General features: G+C 41.2%; 2 protein-coding genes across 2 annotated transcripts in view; one reads left to right on the top strand and one right to left on the bottom strand.

The window, feature by feature from the left end:
- The window catches only part of dpep1 (dipeptidase 1), a 13,704-nt gene extending 11,364 nt beyond the window's left edge, over nt 1–2,340 (top strand). The window contains exon 10 of the mRNA XM_030726479.1: nt 1,903–2,340. Within this exon, the coding sequence (XP_030582339.1) occupies nt 1,903–2,079 (177 nt within the window). The 3' untranslated portion in view covers nt 2,080–2,340. The remainder of the gene's footprint in view (nt 1–1,902) is intronic.
- On the bottom strand, nt 2,338–18,772 carry slc22a31 (solute carrier family 22 member 31). The gene is made up of 9 exons (XM_030726478.1): nt 18,350–18,772; nt 12,391–12,494; nt 12,038–12,192; nt 8,117–8,285; nt 6,441–6,586; nt 5,387–5,495; nt 4,676–4,890; nt 4,411–4,522; nt 2,338–4,209 (listed from the first exon to the last, which is right to left on the bottom strand). Exons 1-9 carry the CDS (start codon nt 18,737–18,739, stop codon nt 3,771–3,773), a joined length of 1,839 nt encoding a protein of 612 aa, XP_030582338.1. The 5' UTR covers nt 18,740–18,772; the 3' UTR covers nt 2,338–3,770.

The raw sequence follows: 18,772 nt of genomic DNA, 5'->3' as shown, positions 1-18,772 counted from the left end.
AAGTTGAATTGTGTTGAAGTAGTTAGATGAAATACAGATCAGGATTCCAGTACTATTTCAGTACTGTTACTTTCAGTAGGATTTCAGTACATTATTGTTTTTTTGTGTAGCTGAAACAAATCCAGTTAAACCTTTAGAAATGCTGATTTTCTATCCATTTACCAAAAATGAATATGACAGTGGTATCGACCTCCTCGTCTGCGCCTCTGCAACAATAAAAATAAGATCATGAGCTCATCTTAAAGAAACAAAAATCAGTCAGCGATTGTTTCCGAGTTGTAATTTTGACCTGGATGATAAAGTGAAACTGGTAAATCAATCACTCCATAAAAAAAAATGGGTGTTTCCCACATGATCCTTCAAAATCTGGTGAATTTTTATTTTACAACAACTTTAAAGCCATGCAAAATTTTGCTGTCATACCATGAAAAATTTCTCTGTTACAGCCCTCGGGTTGGGCTGAAACTTTTTAAGCCCCCCCCCAATGTTTAATGTCAGCAACACAGAGTAACAGAAACTGGCACTGCCAGCCTGGATGCTTATCTTCATAGACTATCAAATTGAACAGCACTATAGATGAACAGTTAAAAAAAAAAAAAAAAAGTTATAACTAGAAGACATGGCAGAGGTCAGAACCCTCATGTGGATTACCAGGACAACTGGATTCAGGTCTGGGAAACATGCTGGCCAGTCATTGCCTTCATCATCCAAAAGCTGCCTACACACACTGGCCAAATGAGGTTGGGTACTGTCCTGCACCAAGAGGAACCAAGGCCCCAGTGCTCCACCATAAGGTCTGTGTTTGATGGAGGTTTGTGTGAGCACAGGTCCCACTGAAAGAATTCAGGCCCTCATGGAGTCCGATTCCGACAGATTGGTCAGGAGTCATTTTGCAGGGCTCCGGAAACTCTCGTCCCGTTCCTCTTTTCACAAAGGAGAAGATATTGGTCCAGCTGCTGGATCCACAGCCCTGTCCAGCCCTCCTTGTGTAATGGCCCATCTCCTGGTTTCTCCTCCATATTCTGGAGACTGTGCTGGGAGACGGCATGAACGGACCGATGTGGCATCCTGGAGAAGCTGATTACCTGTGCAACTTGAATGAACTGCTGCTTCTGTTTCATGTCATTAACTGTGACAAGGACACTAGCACAGGTGGTTTCTAGAGCTTGTGCTGCCTCTCGAGTGCACCTGTTGTGCCCTTTAATTTGCACCAAAACAGGTAAAATGGATTCATAACGGTTTATGCTTCCTAACTAGACAGACTGATACAAAATCAGTTAAATTTAATGTATTATAATGTGATAATAAAGTGTTCCCTTAATTTCCTGAGCAGTGCAGTAGGAAGGTAAAATTTAGCAAAGCTTCTTTAAACAAACTAGAAATAGAAAACCAAAGTGCCTTCATCCACAACAGAAAAGATGTTTTCACCAACAACACAAAATCTCGAGTAATCCAAAGCATAATCCAGAGTTCGGCACATGTAGTAATTACCAAGTAGGCTGAAACTACTTGTGGCTAATGCAGACTCCCCAAAATGTAGATCAAAGTATCTGTGCATGGTGCTTTCAAAGAAACTGTCCCAGAGCATTTAAATCTCCCTTTTAAGATACATTTTTACCTTTTACTTAGCCACAATAGTGAAAGATAGGAAATAAAGTGCTGGAGTGCTGGGGGAATGACTGCAGTCATATAACAGACAGGAGAACATGAGGCCAGAAAATAAATGGTTTGTACAGAGGAGGAAGTGCCCCTTCAATCCCCAAAAGAATGTTAGTATTCCCCAGAGTCTGAGTCAGAGACTAGCTAATGGTTTGAAAGAATTTGCTTTAATAGCAGATGAACTCTGAGTGAATACACCCATTGTTTAATCTGCTGCCTGACAATCTTGTATTTGTGCATCAGGTCCGGGACAGTATGAACAGCACAAGCCCGGATGACGTTCCTATTACATATGAAGACGTGCAGAACCCATGCAGAACAAGTTTCGGATACCCCAACATCGGATCCGCCCATTCCCTCAGCACACTGGCCCCTCTGCTCACACTGGCTCTCCAGGCTTGGATTACATTAATGGCTTAATGGGCTACTGTTCAACACAACTCACTGTATGCAAGTCAGGAGTTAAGTCCTAAACCTTAGACACACACCTCAGACACAGACATAACTGCAGATTAAACTACATTAAACAATTAGTTCCTTATCCAGTTTTTAATCACTTTTTGATCTCTCTTTGTCACAAAAAGTCAATTATAGCAATTTTGTAGCTGACATTAAGACAGTGACAAAAATGATCAAATTAAAGTTTATTTAAACTTGAGTCAAAGTTTCAACTCGTCTGCTTCACCCCATTAAAAAATAAATAAAATAAAAATATAAGTAGGCTGCAGTTTAATGGGCAGTGCTATAAAGAGGTCTGTATCTGGCTGAATAGTGAGTGTTATCTGAGTGAACGCACATAATACACCTGGACCTCACTGCAGACATTTAACACTCCAAGTAGTACATGTTTCCATTTTGTAAAGTGAAGATCGCCATCTAGTGTTCTGAGAGAAATACACCATCACTGTGCATTTTTAAAATCAATTATCTGGATTTGGATGTTTTGAATTTGCTTCACAAGGAAGTAAAAATAAAGATCGGGTTTAAAAAAAAAAAATTCATTCTTAGCTTCTGCAGATTTTACTTTATAATGAAGCAAAACAAAAAACAAAAAAAGGTTTTAAAAGCTTATGACCAACTAAAAAGCACCTTTGTTTACTCACTAAAATTAAGATCATGCATTCAAAAACAAACTATCACACAGGTTGAAGGAGTGTTCCCATTTTACACACAAAACTATAGTAAACAGTAAAAAACAAACAAACAAAAAAACCTAGAGGTTTTAACATGTGTAACATCCACACTGATAAACATAAAGAAATTAAAGTTGTTTTTTTTTTTTAAGTAAATATATATATGCTGGTTCTAAAAAAAATTCAAACCATGGGGTTGTCGTGTTTCAGTAGATGCACTTGAGACACAAAAAGGCAGTTTTTGTCCAGCAGCTGCTGAGGTTGGCACATCTGGAAATTCACTTACTACTTCCAGTTTTGAAGAGGGAAAAAAAACAAACAAAAAAAATCCTCCCAAAAACAAACACTGAACAAAGTTTTATGATGTAAAATTATAAACCACTTGGGTTACCACATTTAACAGTTTAAAAACAAAACAAAAAAAAAAAACCTAGTCTTGTTTGCCCACACATATCATATCCCAACATTCAGCTAAAGCACAAACCAGTCTTGGTAGTAACACAGGGAAACAAAAATCCTTTAAAACATAAAAATAAATAAATCATTCTTCAGTGCACTCAGCGCCCTCTGGTGTGCTTCACAAGAATAGTCTGAGATAATCTGAAGCCACTGCTCTCAGCAATGGGTCTCTGCTGGTGACTCAGATGGGAATGTCGGTAAGTACAGGTCAGCAGGAATATTCCTACACCTCAGAAAAGGCTGACAAACTACACCTAGAGAAGGCCACTGTTTTGCAGTGCTCTATGTAAATCCATTTGAGGAAATGCCACCAGACAGTAATAAAATTTAAAGAGATGAAAATATTGATGAAAAGTGACCAAATTGGAGTCATTGCTCTAAAGTGCATCCAGCTCTTCAGATGAGTTATGAACAGCTAGTCACGCAACCATTCAATGAAGGCTTATTGTAGCCTGTCAGAGGTTTGTTCTCTCCTTCTAGTGTGTAAAGAGGAGGCGCGAGAGCAGGGTGTTAACACAGTTAAGACACAATCTCTCTCAGAGTCTCTGGTTCCTGCATTTCACTGTCTGACAGCAGAGTGGGGTGGGTGGAAACAGAAATCTTGTAAGGCAAAGAATCTTTAGACAACATCTTCCTGGTGGCAGACACCAGGCGAGAATAGTTATCGGGGTTATACTCCGGCAAAGGGGGACGCGTGCGCAGCAGGGGCAGGCTGTCTCTGTTGGGCTGTGACAGGAAGAGAGGCGGTCGTCGCTGGTTCTCGCCCTCCTTCATGGAGTCTGGGAGGTGCTTCCGTTTGCTTTCAGGTAGGAGCATTATGCAGAGGACGGAGAGGACGGCGAAGGAGGCAAAGACAACATGATGGAGGAAATAGCCGCCGTTGTTCTGGAGCTCCATCAGGGAGGAGGCGGCCCTGCCAACACAACCCGATGCCAGCACCAGGCCAAGGCAGCCACCCCTGGCAGAGAGACAGGAAGTGCAGGAAAAGGAGAACAAATCATCAAGGTGAAATGATCACACAGTCCTTTGTCTCATCTTATTTTCCTTTTTGTACTTTACAACTTCCCTTTGACGTCTGTAGCACATGGGGTTAATTGTCATTTTCCGAGGACTTTGATAACAATGAAACACTTTAAATCAACAACAAAGAGACATTTACCGAACTACAGTTGGCATCACCTCACAGGCGAAGAAAGCACTGAGCATGGCGAGAGCCTGAGAGAACAACAAACCCACAAAGGACAGCACCAACACCAGGCCCCCCTGCAGGTCTGACAAACACAAACGTCAGTAGTTTAGACACAATGTGCAAAAAAATGATCAAAACCAGAAACTGAAAAGCTCTCTGGTTTATGATCCAAAACATGGGATTTCAAACACTGACAAATTTAAACATTATGAGACCCTGTGTGGATGTTACATACACGGCGTGAGGGCCAGCAGCAGCAGCGACGACAGTCCGGTGATGATGGCAGAGAGGAGAAGCATGCCACGCCGGCCAAAGTGATTGACGGACAAACACAGGAAGATGCAGGCTAGCGCTCCTGTTATCACCTGGAGGAAGTAGCTGAAGTAGAAGCTGCTGGAGAAACTGTGCAGGTTTCTGGTGAAGCAGTACTGGATGCCCATTCCAATGAACCTGGAGGGGACAGAAGAAAGTTGGGCTTAAAGTGTGTAACAAATCCTAAAAATCATTGTTTAGTGAAGATCTTGAGCCACCTAGCCCCGTGGACCAGTTTACAGCCCTTTGTAATGCCATTTGCCGTCTTCAGGCACAAAAACGATTGAACGCATGTCGTACACGCCCTTGTAGCTGATGTCTTAGTTTGGCACAGCATCACAAACCAAGACCAAGGAAGTGTTTCCCTTTAATTTCACCTCTTCTGTTCAACCTAATAAAGCACTGACATGTACAGCTGAAGAAGTGTAGCAGCCATCTCACTCACATTTCTTTTAAGAAAAGATCATTTCCCAGCATAAACCACCATCCTCTGAACAAACTAATTTAAAACATCTAATACTTTGTGTGCACTTTCTTTGCAGCCCTCCAGGGTATGCTGGCTCCCTAAACTGCCACACAGTGATTCAAACTTTTAGCACCTCTGATTTAAGACTGTTCATGTGCAAAAACTCACAGGGTGAAGCCGAGTATGAGACAGTTCTTCCAGATGACCCGAGTCCGGCGGAGCTCCAGAGCTGAATGGTACCGCGGTCGACTGTCCTCTCCGTATGTTGAATCTATCTCTGTAAAGAGGATTTGATTCAGAAAAAGAAAAAAATAAATAAAGCACAGGATGGAAAAGGATGTCCAGCAGAATAAAACCCCACCAAGTTTTGATGAGGAAATAAAACCATTTCTTGCTCAAGATATCTCTTTGTTGCTTCTACCAGGCAAACACCAGGATTTAGAAATTAGTGGAGGTCCAGAATTTTCTCTCTTGATGCAACAGATTGAAGGTGTAACACTCCAATGACCAGGAGAGAAAGGTGCACGCCTGAAGAGACTAAGTCCTGGAATTGCAAGACAACCAAAACCAGAAATTTTGAAAGCTGTAAAAGGACTTTAGTTTGTACAGTTTATTATTGGGATGAACCCCTCGAGATGCAACATCTTGTTTATGAGGGGCTCCAAACATTTATTCAAATACTAATAGAACAACAAATAAAATTTAGAGTAAATGTTTCATGCTCTGTCAAACTTTCATAAAATGTGACAGTGAGTGGTTTCTGAACTTTTACATCATAGTTTATAACAAAATCCAGTCTACTGTGACAGTTTTTTACTACTAGATTAGTAAATCTGATAGGAGGTACAGTTTGGTGCAGTGTGACAAGTGCAACAGGGGAAAATATGTCAGACCTCTGACCTCATTTAGATTTCCACTGGAATATAAATAGTTATGAATGAAAGTTATGACAGCAAGGATATCAATATTTAGTGTGCCAAGATTTTCTTCCAGTGAAATAATGCTATTGTTTTTCAACAGTTTGCCAATAGCTGGCATTTTTCCTGAACACATGAGAAAGATGGACGAAAAGAAACATCATGTTAACACTTTACATAAATTGATGCTGATCTAATGTTTTTACAGTGCATTTAAATTAAACTGCTTCTTGTGGGGGTTGGTGTTGAAGAATGGGAATAGTTTTGACTCAAAGTGTGTTGTGTGTGTGTGTGTGTATATACACCTGACAGCAGGGTTTCGCCAGGGTAGATGTCATCTTGTAGACAAACGCCATTTCTTTTGGAGAATTCCTGAAGGCTCCTCTTCACCTGAGGTATCTGAACTGTGGCCAGCAGCCAGCGAGGAGACTCAGGAAATACTGACGCACAGCTGAGGAAAACAACTCTTATCATCCATCAGGAAGATCGATAGCAAATCAAAAGGCTTTGACATCTCAAAGGGCAACAGCATACTTTTGTAGAGTTGGGTCCACAGGAGCTAAAGGTGCAGACTCTCAGCTTTAATTTGAGGGGTTGAACAAAAAGTACTGCATTAACTCCACAGACTGTATATAAAAGATGGGGTTCGGTCACCATGTTATGGCCCTGTTAGTGAAAATATGTATTCACTTGTTTTAAAACTTGACCTGATGAGTGGATCAGACTGAGAAATCACAAGGTAGGCATACTATGCTTTATTCTCCTTTCTACTTGGGAAAAAAAAACTAGCCCATATACTAATCAGGTAAGGGTTTACTAAAAGCACAGATGAGGCGTGCAGTAGGGTCCTTTTTGTTCCCCCGCAGTCTACCAGGAGGATTTGCCCCCCGCTGGGCATTAGAGAGAGAGAGAGAAAAAAAAAAAAAAATACAGGTTTAAAGTACGTCTGTATTGGCTTCACTTTTCAGCCTGAAAGTGCCTCCATCTATTGAATACAGTCTATTATTAACAGCCACTTTTATACACACTTTTTTTCCCCTTAAAGTGTAATTAGACAAATATCTCAAAAGCTGTTTCGTGATTGTGTGCGGTCGACATCATGTGTTCCTAAATTCAACAAATCTGGAGAAGATTCAAGTGTTGTACTGTTTACAGATAGAAGCTGTTGCTGTAACAATATGGAGATAAAGGAGTTCTCAAAGCAAGTGAGTCTATTCCCTTGGAAAAAAAAAATCCATCAAAGAGAAGGAACCATATGAATCCTACTGTTGTAATTTGTCAACAGTAAATGCAATATATTTGATCAGCCCCTCAAATTAAAGCTCAAAGTCTGCACTTTAAGCCTGTATTTGTCATAGCTATAACTTGAAAATGTTTTGCTACATCTAATATAAAATAAAAGTGTCAGCTCCCAAAAGGTATATGGACATCAGTGTATACACACACACACACACACACACACACACACACACACACACACAGACACACAGCAGTTTATGGTGTTACAATTTGAGCCGCCTTGACAGTTCACATTTTTAGTTAAGCTCACGGCTTAGTTTTGTACATTCCTCATTCAAAATAAAATGATCTACGAAACAAACTGATGTTCTCCCGAGACTTTGACACTTTTACTTGGAACGGCTTGAGTCTGAGAGAGTGAGTGATAACACTTATCAGGTCGCTCATGTAAAACCAGTCCAAGTGAGGCTTCCTGAAAAAAGAAAACAGCCAACCCTGGGTATCATGTACTAAAATATCCCAGGTAATATCTAAACAAACATGGAGCTTCATGTGAATTTAGGTGTGGCTTGTTTGAAAGAGCCTGAGACAGGACCAGCTCCATATGCAGGATTGCAGATCAGATTATGCTACAATGTGAGGACGGCACACCGAGCACCACTGGGAAAAAGAGGAAAAACAAACAACAAAAAAACCACACGGTATATCCACCTGTGAACCCTCAAAAAGCCACCTGACTCACCACCAATAGGACAGCAGAAGGAGTAAAGGCAAAGTGGCAACCGCCTGGAGAACGGGCCAATCGCGGCACAGGACAGCAATGCCTGGCAACAGCAGTTCTGCCAGCACGCCGAAGAAGCCACTGACCATAGCAACAATCAGACGATGGGGAGGGTCGCACAGCTCCAACCCTGAGAACGAGACGGGAGAAGAAAGAGGAATCACAAAGAAACATCAGAACGCAGCTGATGAAAAGTAAACAGATTTACCCAGAATCAAATCCATTTCCTGTCATGGACCTCGCTGCTGAAGCACGTTCTCAAACTTCATGTCAATACAATATGTTATGGTTAGTAACACCTGTGAAGGCATCTGCAGTTAAAGTCAGGGGCTCCACCTTCCTCTCCCTCCTCTTTGATTTTTAAGAGAAAAAGAAATAAATGCTTTCCAAACTTAAAGTTAATTCCTCAGCATCTTTTGGTTTGCATGTTTTTTTTTTTTTTCCCAGTTTTCAACCTTCGATATTATTAATCAGGGTTAAACATTAACTAGTTAAACTTATGTACCATCATGACTGCTTTTAACCCGTCATGGGCAGAAAAGGAAATTGCCCATTTTAATTATGGGGACCCTATGCTCTTCCCATTGGCTCACAGACGTCCTTACAGATGAGATTTGCCTTTTGGACCCTCTTGCAAAAATATGGGGCCACAAAACACAGAACATATAAACGTATGCCTATAACACAGAATATGCTCTCCATTTTTAAAAGAAAGGTTTAGAGCTAAAACTTCAGTGAGATCAAATGCTTTTCAGCAAAGGTTTGGATTTAAACTTGTTTGGAAGTCTGTCAATCTGCGCATGTTTCTGATGAACTTTAACCTCATTCCTACTGGTTTTGATTTTTTCCACATTCCTCGCCGTCAGGGTGAAAGGGGCTGTAAGGGTAATGAGAAGCTCATTTCCTGGTCATTTCCCTGCCTTCACTCTTGTCCTGCTATTGTTTGTTCCTCTCCGTGGAGGAGCAGCACTGGCAGGGCAAAACATTCCCCTCAGTCACTGATCCCGCCCAGGAAAATAATCAGCCAGTCCAAGAGGTGGGGGGAATAAAATTTAAAAACCTGGAGTGAATTTTGACCTGACCTCTCAGGAATGCAGGAGTATGTACACAAGTGAAAAACCAGATCATTCTAACACTGATAGCTAGGATCAGCTCCTCCCATGTTTCTTACGCAATTATGATCTCAGCCTGCATCCACTGCTAATCCCTACCAGGCAGAGATGTTTTGCCGCAGGCAGAGTCCTGCTGAAGACTGAAAGCTGAGGATGTATCACAGAGGAGTGGCACACTTGCACTGCTCAGCTGCCCCCATAGAAAGGACAGCTGAGTTATGACAGACCTTCATTCCTCTTAGCTTAGCCCCAATCACCTGCCTGCTGTCAGTCACAGCCCGACTTCTTTACTTCCCAGCAAACACATAATCTAACTCCAGTGTGTCTGCTACAAACAACTAAAGCCATAATCCTCTTAGTTACAAACTTTTTTTTAAAATAGTCTTGATCTATACTGCATTTAAGACATTCAGCCATTGTGTTAGGTACACCTAGGTAGCTGGTTGTCCCTCAGAATTGCCTTAATTCTTCATGGCACAGATTGAACAAGGTGCTGGAAATATTCCTCAGAGATGTTGGTCCATAATGACATGATGGAGTCACAGTGGCTGTCAATTTGTCAGCTGCAGATCCACTATGGGAATATTCTTCTCCACCAAAGGTGCTCTACTGGACTGAGATCTGGTGACTGTGGAGGCCATTCAAGTACAGTGAACACATTGTCATGTTCAAGAAACCAATTTGAGACGATTTGTGGTTTGTGACATGGTGCATTATGCTGCTGGAAGCAGCCATCAGAAGATGGGTATACATAAAGGGATGGACATTGTCAGCAACAATATTCAGGTAGGCTGTGGTGTTTCAAGGATGCTCAGCTGGCACTGAGAGGCCCAAAGCACTGAAAGAAAATATCCCCCATATCATTACACCACCAGCAGCAGCCTGAAATGTTGATACAAGGCAGGTCCATGCTTTCATGTTGCTTATGCCAAATTCTGACCGTACCATCTGAATGTTGCAGCAGAAATTACATTACAATTACATTACATACAGACACGAACAATTGTAGAACTAAAGTGACTGTTAAACCATTTTGCTTCATGGAGTGGAGAGCACAACTGCAGAGAATTAACATGAAAAGTATTAAAACTGACTAATGCAAAGGTTTACCATGTGTGTGTGTTTTAGCAGCCTTAATAAAATCATGACCACAATATGTAATGTTTCTGCATCGCTGTTAGATTTCAGTCTCCTAATGAAGTTATACAGTCAGATAAATATGGGAATTTGTCTGAGTGATAATATGCTCTCATGAAAGTTATTTAATTATTCCTAATGTTAGAGACTTATGGATGGAAGCTGAACTGATTATATTTGTCTACAGCAGTGGTTCCCAAAGTGAGGGCCACAGCCCCCTTGGTGGGTCACGAAAGTACTGCAGGGGGGGGGCTGCAGTAATGACAGAAATTCAGTTTGAAATAACTCACAAGTATGAATAGTTACATATTTATATAAATGTATTCATTTATATGAAAAGTAAATTAAAACTGGTAATAAGAAGTGTTTAGTTTGTGATATTACTCATTACTCTGATCTAAATTTACTGCCCTCGTATTGAAGTTTGTGTCCCAGTGACAAGTGGGTCACATATTGGCATAAGCACAACAGCCAACAGCCTGTGTTAAGCACCTTGAGGTGACTGTTTGTGATTTGGTGCTATATAAGTAAAACTGAACTGAATTATGTTTTTTAATCAAATTTTCAAGGTAATACATCACTTTCTCTCGAATTTTGATAAGAGTGAAGACAGGCTTCTAGCAAGGAAAATTTCACAGGCTGGTGCTAACATACAACTGTGGTGTGTGTGTGAGTGCGTGAGTGTCTGGTTTTTAAGTGGGTTGCAGCACTCTTCACTTTGGGAACCACTGATCTACAGCTTCTCTTTGTCAACTGTACAGTTTAATTAATACTTATTAGAAATGAACTCAATAACATAAATAATAACATGCCCCCAAACAGCATTTTATTGTGAAAGTTCAGTTTAATATAAAGTTTGTAGCATGTATGCATCCCATCTTTTTTTTTTTGTTTGAGTAAAAAATAAGGACTGCATATAACTGATGAAACAAAGATACTGCTATATACTAAACCATCTACTTGAAATGCTGCAATACATCCTTTAATTCATCTGATCTGTTCATGACTTTCAGACTTCAGCAATGAAGATAAAGTCAGTCTGACTTCAGGAATCTCCTGAGATAAAGAGAAGATGATCATGAAAAGATGGATGAGATTTAGGACCTGCTTCTGTAGGGACTATAAAGACTTCTTTAACTGATAAGATTAGTTTGCCAGTTAGCACGGGTTACTGATAAAATGCTGGGCATATAATCATGAAATTACAAGACCTCAGTCTGAATATATGACGTAAAGCTTCAAAGCATGACAGAATTTCATTCTAGACTGGGAGCCTGATTCATTACACTTTAAGGGTGAAATCAGAGACACAGAGCATGCAGAGCTGAGGGATTTTCCCCTCAGTGACACAGCCCAGCATGCCATGACAGATGCACAGCAACGATCACGTGCCACTTGTGATTTACCCTCTGGCTTCTCATTATGCGTGCAAGTTAAACACACATGACAAGTCCAGAATCACAGTGCAACTGAGTGACTCAGATCACGACGCAGGAATCCACAATGCTTCCTATAATACACAAATGAACAAGCTGCAGAGTGTGAAGCAGCTCACACTCTTTTTAAAGCCCCTCTGCTGAAGTTAGCTTAACTACAGGATATCAGCTATTAAATGTGTATGCAGTTTACTTACGGGTGATGTAGGCAGACACAAACACGCCAGCGAGTGAGGCGCCTTGACACAGACGCAGCAGCAGAAACACCACCGCACTGCTCGACAAACACACAGCTACCCCCAACAGACTGGACAGACTGACGGAGAGGAGGAAACCTCGCCGGCGACCCAACCTGAAGACACAGTCGTAAGACATACACAAGTGAAACTACAGAGCCCAAGTGGTCAAATCTGATCTAAGGCTTATCTGACCTAATGCAACAGTTTTAAAACAGTCAACACACATAACAGTAAACACATATTCATTCATGTATTTAGATTCTTAATAGTTCAAGCTTTGAGGTTACATACAAACTGAGATTATTACTCACCAGTCACACAGGGTGCCTAGAAATATGTATCCCAGAATCCATCCAGTCATGAAGCAGATATGCTGCACAGGGATTTTCCAGTAGTCACTGCAAATCAGGTTCCACTGCAGAGGCAGAAAAAGCAGCACACAAACATGTTCTCACATCAAAAAACAATATTCATATGGAGGAGAAAGGTGATTTAAGTGACACTGAACATGGCATGGTTGTCAGCACCAGACGGGCTGGTTTGAGTACTTCGGAAACTGCTAATCTACTAGGATTTTCTTCCACAACCATGTCTAGGGTTTACAGAGAATGGTCTGAAAAAGCAAAGAGGTCCACTAATCCAAGTCACTGACTGGGCCTTTCAACTGCGTTTGTGGTGTTGGTGCCTTTTAAAGAATTGCTGTGCAGTTAATTTTAATAGCGGCCCTTTCGAGACGTTTATGCTCCAGTTTTGATGAGTAAAATTCTCGTATTAGTACGCTAGTTACCACTAATCCAGCAGTATTCCACATCTGGCTTCAAAACCCCAAAAATAACCCCAAAGTAACAGCAGGGACGCCAGACTTGAGATTTTAAAAACAGCAGTTCACAAACATATAGCCAATGGCTACATCCATCTTTTATATACAGTTAATTGCAATCAGCTGAAAAACAAGTGACTACTACAGGAAATCAAGCATATGCCACAGAACCCTAAATGTGTGATTATAATTTATGCATAAAGTATGATTGTATCAAAGGACTTAAAAGGGCATAAATTAAAATTTGCAGCCAACATGCTGCATTCGCCATTATCCGACTATGTAACATGCCAAGAATAGTAGTCGAGTCAAACGCACAGAGGCCCATCTGTGAGGAAGCAGGAATGTAGATCATGTTGTCTGTAATTGAGTTAAGATGCCTGCTGACAGTGTTATTACATTAAAATAAAGTAGTGCCAGAAGCTTTACGCCTGGTTAATACCAATCATTGCCTGTAAGAAAATTCTTATCTACTGTTCTCCCTTTCTCCCCACTTATCGCCTCTACTTTGCTACATACACAGTAGTCCTATTTACTGTATTTTACAGATGGATCTGTCTTTGCTTTGGATTTCTTGTGGGATAAAATGTGCCAAAATAGTTGTGTACAATGCTGAAATGGGCTGGTACTTGGCATCAGTACCAAACGGCAGCAACCACAGCTTGAAATTAAAGCCAATGCCGACACCCTGCCTTCTGCCCCGTGTCTCCTGGGATAGGCGTCACCCCCCACAATTTACTGGATGAGCAGTTAAGAAAAGGGATGGATCTTGAGTACTTCTTCACAGAAGTCGTTAAATTTTCAATAGCTGACATTGCTTCTTCTGATCAGTGAGCTGGAGGTCATTTTGAAAATAATTCAATTTAGCCTCAGACAGAGATACGTTTGGGTGTGATTGGATTATCTGAGGCTGATCTGGAGCGAATGACGGGAGGGCCACTCAACTGAAGCTGCATTTGTATTTTTCACTGATATGACTATTTGACCATTAATGGGTGTTAATTTTGTTAGTTTGTCGGCTGAGTAAGTGATTGTTTCAGTTCACTGATTCTTGTTCTTTGTCTAATCGGATGCTTTGTCAAGTTTTTGTGTTTGTTAATAATTTAATGCAATGTCAACAGTTTCCAGTCCTCCTTGCCCTTTACTACACATATCAATGCTGCTGTAAGAGTTAGCTACAATCACAAGAAAAAAGAAAGATTTCACATGATTCGATGCAGACCTGTGAAAAACTAAGTATACTCTTACTGCCTACACAGGAATCAAGCCAGGTGCTGATAATCAAATGCATTTGATAAAATGCTAATCAGCAGGGTGAGCACCTCTATAAAAGGGGACGTTTTTGCAGTTTCCTGGTCTGGTGCATTCAGGTGCATTAACACACTCCCACAAGCTTCCTGGGAGTGGATGAAAATTTCCTCCAAAACTCAGACCATGTAATAATCAGAGAAAATGGAAAAAAAAAAAAAAAAAAAAAAAAGACATTCAAAAGCTACATCACAGACTCTACAGGCCTCAGCTAACATGTTTAATATTAGACTTCATGACGGCACAATTAGAAAAAGACTGAACAAGTATGACTTGTTTGGAAGGCCTGCCAAGAGAAAGTGTCGTCTCCCTGAAAAGAAGATGGCAGCACAGCTTAGGTTTGCAAAGCTGCATCTGAACAAACGACGAGACTTCTGAAACAGACGAGATCAGAGTGGGGATGTTTGGCTATAATGCACAGCACCATGTTTGGTGAAAACGAAACAGCATGTCAGCATAAACGCCTCATACCAACTGTCAAACACGGTGGTGACGGGGGGGGGGAGGAAACCACAGACTAGAACCTGAGGTAATTTCAAATCAAGGTTTAACCCACTGCAGGGCTCCACTTTAGGGGGTGTTGAGTTTATACTTGTCATGATCGCCTCCCTTTGTTAACGTTTTCCTTCATTCTGGGTTTGCCATCATGATTTCTGACACTTCCCTCTTGTCACATAACAGACTTATTTTCTAAATGAATATAATGTGACTCATTTCATGTTGTATAGGAACAACTGACAGTATATGAAAAGAGGTCTGTCAGTTACCATTTTTTAGAAGTGGATTTTGATGCAACATAACATGAATTAGAGATGTGGTCTGATGTACTTCCTACAGGGTCCCAAAGCAAACATGAACTGCTTGACCTTTTTCATCAGTAGGGTCTCTTCACTGACTTCAAGCTGCCTACAGAACCTAAACAGATCTGCGTGAATTCTCTTTATACCAGAATATCACATGGTGCCAGATTTGCTGCATGGGTCATTTGAACAGATGCAAACTGATTTAGAAATATGCAGCAAATAATCATAATACGAAGGTGTGTGAATAAGGGAGCAGCTGAAAGAAGCTGTAGTTACTAAATACTCCAGGAAAAGGCAAAATACAAATTAACACACAGTTAATGTGGGGCTTTAAATGTCCCATTGGAAGCCTGGAGCCCTCTGAGGAAGTTGGTTTTCCAAGGCTGGTAATCCAGAGCTGGACAAAAGCTCCTCATCAACAATATTGGCCTCAGAAATGAACATCTATCTCAGAAACCTCATCAAGTGGTTTATAGTTCAGTGTCTGCTGTAGTGAGCGACTCTATACTCTGCTCAGTCTTTCCATAATCCTTTGTCTTTGCAAATGCCGTCATGAGCACAGGAAGCTGCTGTTGTTGAAGGAGGTGTTCAGGGTCTCAGGAAGGAACTTTGGAGGGCTTCAGATTTCCCACAGCCACAGTTTGTCATGAGGCCTCATCACTGGTAGAGTTTATTTCATGATAAGTCAGGATACACAGATGATAATCTGAGAATAAGCTCAGGGCCAATTACCCATAATGACTTTGTCCTGCTCATAAACCCCTACTCTCCACAGCAGCTGCTAACAGTCTCTACTATCCACGGTTTGGTATTGTTTGGATATTTGTTTCAAAGATACTGCAACAGAAAAACAAACAAACAAACAAACAAACAGATGTGGTGTGCATGCGCAGGGGTGCAGCACAGAACTCTGGGCCCCACACACAAGCAGCGTCTGCGGCCCCCCTTTCTTTCTAGACCCATGACTCTCATGCATCCATTGATTTTTGTTTTTAAACAAATAATTGAGCTGTATACAACAATCCATTGTGGTCATTAGGGAAGTCAATAAGGAACTGTTCATGAACCACTTTTAGTTAAATAAAAACAAAGTTCTCTTCTTTCATTTCTAAAATGCTCTGCTCTCTCTTCATCCTTCCCATCACCCCCCAGGGAACCTTCATTTTCCTCCCTCATTACTTCCTTCATCCTGTCACATCATCTTCCTCACAATCTGATACACAGGGACTTCTACAAGAAGGATGCAAACAGGTCTGATATGAGTCTCTGATCCTGCTTACAGGCTCATACTCTTTCAACCGGTTTGGCACATTAGAGGTCAAGCTAGATCATCAAGGCACACAATAATATTTAGAAATATTATATTATCTTGATAACTGCAAAAGTTGAAGTGTCCAAACATTTGTTTTTAAGAAACTGTAACTCTATAGTTATAGTACCTTGGCTCAGTAGGCCAGATAGGAGTAAAATGCAAAAATTAAATTATGTTTATGATATGTGCAATGATACAACAGCCATTTTCAGGAAGTGTTGCGTTCATGTTATCACACAAAATGTAAACAGCAGTGTGATCATCTTGCGGATATTGGATGATTTAATAGCAGATAAAAACATTTGTGTGAACACAGGTATGTCGGTGGGCTGCCTCAAAGCCTCATCAGAACTAACAAAAGCTAAACAAACATCCATCACCATATACGTAACAACCTATAAACTTGTTTATTTTCTTATTTAAGAAGCAGTATCACTGGGACATTTTAAAATGCCATTTCATCAGCCTGAAACACGCTAGCTTCCTCAGAACGCCCCGCTTACCTCGGGGCCCACCAGTTGAGACTCATTGGTCCGACACACAATAAAGCTTCCTGCTACTTGACATTAGTGTTGCAGAACTTTCAGTTCAAACTGCCATCAGTACAAATGACCGCTTGGGACCAGAAGGACCTGCTCCTGTTGCTGCTTCACTCTCTGTAGCCATTTCTGAAATTACAGCCATGTGTTTCATGCCGTTTAATTGTGCAAGGATTCAGAGGTGGGCAACTCATTTTCCCAAAGGGCCACATGAGAAACTGGAGGGCATTGGTACTGTGGAGGGCAGTACCAATGCGCTTATAAAGAGATTAAAAAAAAAAAAAAAAAAATTAATAGCAGAACTGAGTTCAGCTTATTGGTATGGCCCTCCAGTCACAGTTTCTCATTTGGCCCCTTGGGAAAATGAGTTGCCCACCCCTGCGCTAATTCACTCTGATAGATGTAGTGTCACATTTGACACTGACTCACCATCTTTAACAACTGTTTACAGCTAAACCAGTCTTAACCTGATAATTGTGTTCTTCTCACCTTTATATGTATATATAAGAAATGTGGTAACAGCTAACTTCCACCAGCTCCCTGTCTTTTAAAAAAACCTGAATTCTCTTTCTTGGGGGAAAAGCCACCTTACTGTACTGTGAAGGTGACTCCCATTGTTTTTTTCTAGGCTTTGTTTTTGTGGGGGGAACTAAACCATTTTGCACCTTTTATAAGGGGTGAAAGTGGCATCAGAAAGCCTCCCCTATTTTTCCAATTGATCCCCCAACTGTTTTATTCAAGCAATTTAATTATGACACCAATTACATCAAAAAAAACAAAACAAAAAAAAAGGCAAACATTTACTCCAGGCTTGCCAGGGCCACTTTCTACCCACTATGCCACCCCTGTGTGTAGGTGTTAGTAAAATGTCACAATGGGACATTTTTTTTATTGGTACTACTGCAGACCGGGATGATCCTGAATCAGGGAAAACTAAGAAAATGAGACATCTCACAGTAAAATTAAGCACGATATCTGATTCCAGGCACTGGACTTTTTCCTGCTTGGGGAAAAAAAAAGTGTCAAATGTATATTTAGGTGCATATTTGAGTGCAAACCTTCTCCCCACCTTCTTCCCTGATGTATAATTATACAGTTCTTGTGAGAACTAAGAAGCAGTTATTTGACCCCTGCCTGGCTGGGCTCTTATCTTTGGTCCTGGGAAACAACACGGCTGATAAATTAAAAAGTTAATAAGATTCAAGGCAGCAAGAAAGTGTTAACTGTTCAACTTGAGTCAATATTGACTGAACTCTGCCCAACAACCGTCTTCATGACACAGCATGCTTCCAGCAGACAAACTGGCTCGCATCCAGATCACCAAAACAAGGCCAGAAATGAGCCTATTAAAGGAAATTGTTTAACCGAACAGCTTTTATGCCAAACCGAATTCCCAAATACTCCTCAGTGTTGATTCAGCCCCTCATAACGTCCCCCAGTTTCACCCACAGACCTGAATATTACACCAGGGGTAAACATGCGTCTTACCTCAGTGACAAAGTTGCTTTGGAGCCCCGCTACATGAGAGTACTCCCACCCGTTGGTGCATGGCACCCTCACTCTGGGCGCGTTCTCGGAAAGGTCCGAGGAGTTAGGAGGGTACCTATAAAGTTCACAGTGGCTCAGACCGGAGCCGTTCTCCCAGGGGATGGTAAGGTTGAGGTACCCTTGTCTGGAGAAGTTACTGAGAAGGAAAGTGGAGGGCAGAAGCGTCGGGTCTGGTTTGCAGTGGTACGAGTTCGGGATAAGAGTGTAAAACACGTCGCTAAACAGATTCAGCGTGACTGCAAAGCTGGGGAACCAGCTGAATACGACCACGATTCGGTTATAGCGCCCGTAACCGCCCGTGTGAGGGAAAATCTTAGTTTCATACTCCATTTGAAGACGACAGCTTGCGGTAACAGACGATCC

The sequence above is a fragment of the Archocentrus centrarchus genome, chromosome 3 (assembly GCF_007364275.1).
Source record: "Archocentrus centrarchus isolate MPI-CPG fArcCen1 chromosome 3, fArcCen1, whole genome shotgun sequence".
NCBI classification, from domain to species: Eukaryota; Metazoa; Chordata; class Actinopteri; order Cichliformes; family Cichlidae; genus Archocentrus; species Archocentrus centrarchus.
Note: the sequence above shows the minus strand (reverse complement) of the source record. Positions and strands in the feature narration are given on the sequence as shown.

Bases quoted from the DNA above. Each gene is read 5' to 3' on its own strand.
- slc22a31 (XM_030726478.1), bottom strand. From the start codon at position 18,739: ATGGAGTATGAAACTAAGATTTTCCCTCACACGGGCGGTTACGGGCGC. The intron at 12,193-12,390 runs GTGAGTAATAAT...CTGTGTCTTCAG, and splicing joins CTAGGCACCCTGTGTGACTG to GTTGGGTCGCCGGCGAGGTT. The intron at 4,891-5,386 runs GTGAGTTTTTGC...TGTCCCCTCCAG, and splicing joins CTCATACTCGGCTTCACCCT to GTTCATTGGAATGGGCATCC.